This window comes from Peromyscus leucopus, chromosome 5 (assembly GCF_004664715.2).
Source record: "Peromyscus leucopus breed LL Stock chromosome 5, UCI_PerLeu_2.1, whole genome shotgun sequence".
NCBI classification, from domain to species: domain Eukaryota; kingdom Metazoa; phylum Chordata; class Mammalia; order Rodentia; family Cricetidae; genus Peromyscus; species Peromyscus leucopus.
The window spans coordinates 128197629-128204870 of record NC_051067.1 but is presented as its reverse complement, the minus strand read 5'-3'; the positions used below and the strand labels follow the sequence as shown (position 1 = coordinate 128204870).

Sequence of the window (7242 nt, the reverse complement as noted above, 5' to 3'; positions counted from 1 at the left end):
CGGGCAGCTGGGCCCAAGGAGGAAACCCCAGGGACCTGAGTCTGCCCTCATGGAGCACATGGCTTCTGTGGACCCACATTGTTCTGTGACTCCTTGGGACCAATAGGTTCAGTAGAAACTAGAAAGACTGGCTCAAGAGTCACCTGTCTCCACCTGCACCCCACCCCACCCCACACCTCTCCCCCCTCCCCCTTCACCGCCCTGGATCTCAGAAAGACCTGAAGTAGCAGGCTTGATGTGTGTGTGGGGCGGGGGCTTTCTGAGCTGTAGTCATGGCTGAAGAACACAAAGGTGCCAAGGTACTGTGAAGGTGCCCTAGGGCAATCTCCCGAGACTGAACAGAGCCCCAGGGGAAGTGGCCTGGGCAGCTAAGGCCCCACACAGACTCCCAGGTTCCCAGGCTCCAGGCATTGGAGTGGCCGTAGAGAGACGTGGCAGTGGCAGTGGCCATCTCAGGTTTGGTTACCCTCAGAGGTTCTTGAATGGAGAAAGACCATGCTGCAGCAGAAAACAGAAAAGGTAGTGAGAAAAGAGGCAAATTCCAGGAAAATTCACCCAGTCAAGAAGAAATCACTATCAGCTCCCGTACTAGATGCCCCCGTCATGACACGGGACAGTAACCTCTTGTGACAACCGAGAGAAGAAGTATCAAGTCACTCCCCCATCTCAGTCTGTGATAAAGCTTGGGCCACTCTCCCATGGGAGGCCGGCAAGGCTCTGTGTTTTGGAATTGGTCCAGACACACGGGTAAATGCAAGGAGAGTGGCTGTACCAGGATAATACTGATGATGTGGTGGCCCACCTCCATGCCCCCAAACTCTATACTGACATGTGGCCTATCCCCTTCCCAGCCCCCACTCCACAAGGATGCCATGTGGCTCACCGCTGCCCCAACCCTCCCACCCCCCCTCCCCACCCCACCCCCACCCCACCCCCGCTCCATGCTCACACCTCAGGCCTGTGCTTCCTGAACACCAGCTGTCAAATGGGAAGCCATGGCCTCCCCTCCTGTCTCCTTTGGTGGCTGGAGCTGCAGGATCATGGCCTGTAGTGTTTCCTTCACCATCTGGAGCTCCCCCTGGAGAGACTGTGGATGCTGTTAAGAAGCACACAAGGAGGAGGCCCCCATAGCGCCTGTGAGAGCAAGCCAGCCTGCGGAGAGCAGGTGGACACCGACATTGAATCGCAGCTCCATGGTCTCCCAAACCCTAGCAATTAAATATTGATGAAAATTTTATACTTCCCCTTTTAAAAAACCATTATGACTTCTGCCAGGTCCAAGGTTATTAACTCCCACATTTTGGCTTCAAAACTTTGAAGCAAGACTCAGCTGTCAAGTGGAGATAGATGTCCAACTCAGATGCTCAGTGACATGTGACAGTGTGGCCACAGAGCTTCTTAGTCCCCAAGCTGGGGTGGACAGCTGTCACATTCAAGTGCTCTGACAGTGGAAAGAGCAGGGGTTGGAGGTCAGAGTCTCCTCCAGAAACCTAGCATTCGGGGCCACTGTAGGGAGGAACCCCTAACATCGACTGTATGCACAGAGGGTGCTCTTGACATGAGCCAGCCAGCTCAGCATCAGGGACTGTGTACTCACAAGGCTCTGGTACAAAATTCTTTAAAGCTCTGTTTCTTCTCAGTGGGTACCTTTGGACTCTACCCCATCCTAGGCTCTAGCCTGCTGCCATCTTTCCAATTTAGAGCTAAAGGATCTTCCCCTCTCTGGGTTTATAGATTGGTTGCTTCTTGAATACATGGGCTACTAATTTCCTAACCGGTAAGGTGGTTCCTTCTGGAAAGAAAACAGTCAAAAAGAACTCATCAAATGATAACACAGGATCCATAAGGGCTCTCCCAAGAAACCGGTTGGTTCTCTAGACGTTCAACAAAACAGTTAACCAGCAGGAGTCTTTCTGCTCCTACATAACCAGGTCCCCTGTCTCTTTCTTCTGTACCACTGTCAAAACTCAGAGTTGGCCTAAGCAAGCAAAGGACACAACCTCATTCAGTAGAGACAATGGGAAAGGAGACATAAGTTGGCAGCGCCTAACTACGCCCAACTCTTCAGGTGAGGTCAGACATGGAGGAAGCTGAGTTTGAGGACAGTGCAGAGACTCAGGCCACAGGCCACCTGCGCTGCAATGTTGCTCTCCTCAGGTAGGATGTCAACACGGGCCACAGAAAGCCACGCCCTGGGGGTGTAACTAACAAAAATTCTCTCAGCCTTTTTAGGATAAGAAGCTCCAAAAGCTCTTGGGAATTATGCAAATGAGCCTTTCCTGAACAGAAGTGCCAATCCATCCTTGGAAAGTTCAAGTAATTTTTTTTTTTTTAATCTTCTGGAAATTTCACCAGATTTCAGTTTCTGTGTCATGTACATACACTCCCAGGACAGTCCACCATCTGCGCTTGAACTTGAAGGGAATAAGGACAGTACAAGCAGAGAAAGGAAGGAAGCGATCCACTAAAATGCCCTTGGGTTTTGTTGTAAAAAGTGTTTTTTTCCTCCATTCCTCCAGACCCCTGGAAGGGCGTACTAATCTCAGGGTGGGGTGAGGGTGTCATATGACTTTTTACAAGCCAAAATTTGTGTACCAGACTGAACACCAAGCTGCAATTTGTCACAAGGTCTGGTCTCTGGGAAGGAGTAAGCAGAGTGCACAGTGGCCTCTGGATCCTGACAACATCCTGGGATCTGATTACCTCTGACCCTGGTCTGGGGTTTCACAACACTCTAGACTCTGCTAAGTGATGACAGGAGTCTTATAGAGAGAAATGAAGCCAAAAAGTGATGCTCAGAAAACTTCTGGGACCACAGAGCAAACTAAAAAGGCTGAAGACAGAGAAAAGCCACCAGAGGAAAAGACTAAATTATAAAATTAAATTAACACATCAGTTTCACACATAATAATTTCCATTATTGCATGGAAGAGTCAGTAAAATGGGATCTGAGAATGCAAGTCCCCTGGGAAGCTGGGAAAAAATCACATCATGTATACTTAATCATCCCATCTGTAAACTATAGAATCTCACAGCTTAGTCACAGAGGCAGGGCCTAAAGGCCGGGGGTGGAGGGGTGGGGAGGGGGGGCAGAGAGAGGGAGAGGAAGAAAGAGAGAGTGAAAGAGAGTCTTTGTGAGGTACCATGAGGTTTATGGCTTATCTGCCAACACAGTGCCTGAAAACCTCCTTTGGCATAAGAATCACTAAGACAGTCAAAATCACATTCCCAGGGGCTGGAGAGACGGCCCAGCAGGTGAGAGCATTTGCTGTTCTTGCAGAGGACCTGAGTTCAGTTCCCAGCACCTACATCAGATGGCCCACAACTGCAAGTAACTCCAGGTTCAGGGGATAGGACAGCCTTTTCTGACCTCTACGGGTACCTGCACTCATGCGCACATACCACCCCCTCAGCACACATACACGCTCAAAATCAAAACCCAAATCTTTTCCAAAATCATGTTCATATTTCACCTCCTGGCCATCAGCTACACTTTGTGGGGGGAGGAGGGGGGTGACAGTTGATGTATGCTGAACGGAATTGGAGGGAGGGGGGACAGTTACAGAGCACTTCTTTGGAATAATTTTGGAAAAGCTATTCCAGAGATAAGCCATTTATGGCTAGATAATATTTCAGGAGGCTACAATGGTGGCATCTTCCAGACAGTGGCCCTGGGAGGAAGATGTGTAAATCTCTCATGTCTCCGAGATGCTCCATGCACCAAGTTTCTTTTTAAATCCATCCGTATCTCAGAGAAAGCACTCAGGACTGTTCCTCACGTTACACTTGGGAAAAAGGAATGTGCAGACGGGAATTCTTTCTTTTCTTCTCTCATTCAGTAGGTTTGACTGTTGCTTTGCCCTTACTGGCTCTGGGTGGGGACTAAATGCCTGTGAGGGGAGCAGAGCGCAGACATGCAGGCATGCAGATGGCATGCTGGCTGTTACTCTCCACAGTGGCAGCGGCCTTCCTCTGTCACCAAGGCAGTTAGGTCATCGCCTGTCACCAGGTGCCTTTCCACCCTCAGCTATGAGACATGTGCACTGTGGGGCGTTTACCCACCAACCCCACAGCTCCCCAGAGTTTTCTTGAGTGTGAGCAGCAGGAAATATTAGATAGAAGGATTTATTGTGGAGAATCTTGCGGAGATAAACAGATAGAAAATAAAGGATAGCCTCGAGAGGGCCTGGAACCTTTTTCAACGGCCCGACTGTCTCTGCTCCAGGGTATCTATAGAGATGCCAAGGGGTGGAGCAAAAGACTTCCTCCCCCAGCACAGCCAAGTGCAGACCATCTCAGACACCTGCACTCAGACCCGTGGTCCTGATCATCCTCTATTCGGACCTGCTGGGTAAAGCCACAAGGAACCTGAAAACGGGCTCCCACAGTGCACCCCTTCAAAGTGCCCACCAGAGCACAGCTCACTCTCTTGTCCATCTGTCTCTCTTGCCTCTCGCTCCTCTCTCACCTCTCTTCTTCCTCTTGTCTCTGTGTCTGCCTGCCTGCTTCTCTCCTGTCCCCACTCTGACAGATCCTTTCCCCATTTCACTCTCCTCCTCCCCCTCTCCCTCCCACAATAAACCTCTTGCACTAACTCTGATGAGCATGGCGTGTTTGTTTAGTGGCACACCTCGGCAGGGCCTGCCGAAAGGTACCCACTTCACCTTTCTTTTTTATTTATCATTACATTAGCCATGTTGAAAGTTCCAGGGAAGTGGTAGTCCTGGAGTCCTGGCTCAGTGCTCTGGCTGCCCCACAGAGGATGCCCTGAGGGACAAGGCACAGAGAGACTAATGAGGAGCTCATGGCAGTGGCCATGAGGAAGATAAGAGGACTCTGAATGTTTTGGAAAGGGCGTACCCAGAACGTCTCCCTGATATCTGAGCTGAGCAAAGAATGGAGAAAACAGGTTGCAGTGTGCTGAGGGAAAAAAAAAAAAAAATGCCAGGAAGGTGTACATGGGAAGGGAAGAGGGGAGAGGACTCCATTTTTGTTGGTTTTATTTGGAGACTGTCTCTTGCCATGCAGCTCGGGCTGGCATCACAGGGATGTACCACTACACTGAGCTTGAGGATTCAACTTTGGACACAGGAAAGGAGAAACTACGAAGTCAGTCAGGAAAAACAGGGGGAAGGGACTGAGTCGCTTTCCAGAGAAAGTCAAGGCTAGAGATGTGCAGTTGGGTCACACTAAACCATGTATTTGAAAACTATTTCTATAACATTGTCTCACTGGTGTACAGAAAAAAAATTAACTATCTTTATAATCTAACCAAGACCATCTCCTTCTCTTCTTCCTTCCCGCACCCTCTTCTTGGCCCTTTCTTTCCTCCCTTTCCTTCCTTTCTTCCTTCTTTTCTTTTAACATAGGACTCCTGTATCCCTGGCCTTGAACTTACTATGTAGTCAAGGATTACTCTGAATTTCTGATCCTCCTGCTTCCACCTCTGTGCACTAGGATCATGGGTGCGAGCTACCTTGTGCAGTGTTAGGAATCAAACTCAGGACCTTGTGCATTCTAGCCAAGTACCTTACCAACTAAGCTACAGCCCCAAACCAAGCTCTTCAGGCTGCTACGCAGTAGAGCAGGGCTGGTGTTCCATTTCTGCATCAGGAACGCAACAAGCTCAGGACTGAAGTCCACTGACATACGTGACCTTGGTTTTTGTGAAAGTGTTGAAAAAAATCCAACCCTCCCACTAGAGCTAACAGCATCCAGACAGGAACAAGCCCCCAAGGAGCTGTGTGAGTCTTACAGAGCTGAGCTTCATGAATCTAAATAGCCGAGGGTCAGAGTCCCCCAGAGCACTGCCAGGCACTGGGACATCTAACAAAAGCATTACACTAATGATCATAACATCCAGGGGATGGACACCCAGGCTTCTTCTAAATACTTCCGGAACCCAAGGCCATCTTCACCACCTCAGATGACAATACCCACTTGTCAGATAGGCAGGTGATTTGTTGAAATGTTGTGCTGTCGACTAGACGTGAGACTTTAGAACATTGGGAACCCAGTGGTCAGGCCATACTATCCAGGAGGGCAGCCATTTGCAGAAGACCAGGAGTCTTCCGTGGAGTCTTATCTTATATGATAGGAATGGAATATTTACCATCAATGGGGTTTCCTCGTGGCCGTTCTGATAGTTTAGTCAAAAGTAGGTCTTCAGGGCTGGGGAGAGAGCTCAGCTGGTAAAACGCTGGCTGTGCAAGCACCAAGACCTGAGTTTCACAGCCAGGCATGGTGGTACATGTCACCCAGTGCCATGGAGGTAGGGACAGTGACCCCTGAGACTGGTTGACCAGCCAGGCTAGCTGAAGCAGAGGTCCCCAGGATCAGTGAGAGACCTTGTCCTAAGAAATAAGTTGAGAACAATTGAAGAAGACATCTGATGCCAACCTCCGGCCTCTGTGTGCACAGACACAAAGAAGGACACGTGCACACAGTAGGTCTTCAAGTCACCTGAACTGGTCTGCTTTTCACTGCTATGTTTTCTTGGGGAGGGGGTGCTGGGAGTTGAACCCATGGCTTCGTGTTGTAAGCAAGCATTCAACTCTCTTTTTATATTGTATTTGAGACAGGATCTCAGAAAGCTTCGAGGCTGACCTTGAACCTCGAGCCTCACCTTCCCAAGTAGCTGGGATTAAAGGTAACACACAATTCTCTATAGCCATTGTGGACTACAGCAGAAAATTGAACTGTATGGGGAGTCAGAAGCAAGATATCAGTCATTATGAGCTACTAGGAAAGCCCTGTTCATAGCCAGGAAGTAAGCAAGCATAAGGAATCGCTTAACAACCTGGGGACCACACTTGGCTTTGGTTGTGCATACATCTTTCTTCTAACAATGCACTTGGCAACCTAAGACTCTTGCCTGCAAGTGCTATGCACTCACATCCTTGAGAATAATACACTCAGCAACCTATTAGCAACCTAGGGCCCCCTCCCCATCCCCACCCCCACACACCTGCATGGAGCTGTAGGCACACACCCATCTCTGAACAATGAAATCAGTTTCTCACCTTCTTAACAACTATCCCAGTAAGAAGATAGGTGCTGTGGGATAATGCTTTTGTACACTGGTTTAATAAAACGCTGATCGGCCAGGAGCCAGGCAGGAAGTATAGGCAGGATAAGCAGACAAGGAGAATTCTGGGAAGAGGAAGGCTGAGTGAGGAGATGCCAGCCTGCTGTCCAGGGAGCAGCATGTAATGACACACAGGTAAAACCACAGAAAATGTG

The 7242-nt window shown here is 49.3% G+C and overlaps 1 protein-coding gene across 1 annotated transcript in view; it reads right to left on the bottom strand.

The window, feature by feature from the left end:
- Positions 1-203: 203 nt before the first annotated feature.
- Disc1 (DISC1 scaffold protein) overlaps positions 204-7242 on the bottom strand; it is a 207416-nt gene continuing 200377 nt past the window's right edge. Inside the window, exons 13-14 of the mRNA XM_028889789.2 lie at positions 952-1089; positions 204-498 (exon numbers count right to left, since the gene is read on the bottom strand). Of these exons, the coding sequence (XP_028745622.1) occupies positions 953-1089 (137 nt within the window). The 3' untranslated portion in view covers positions 204-498; position 952. The remainder of the gene's footprint in view (positions 499-951; positions 1090-7242) is intronic.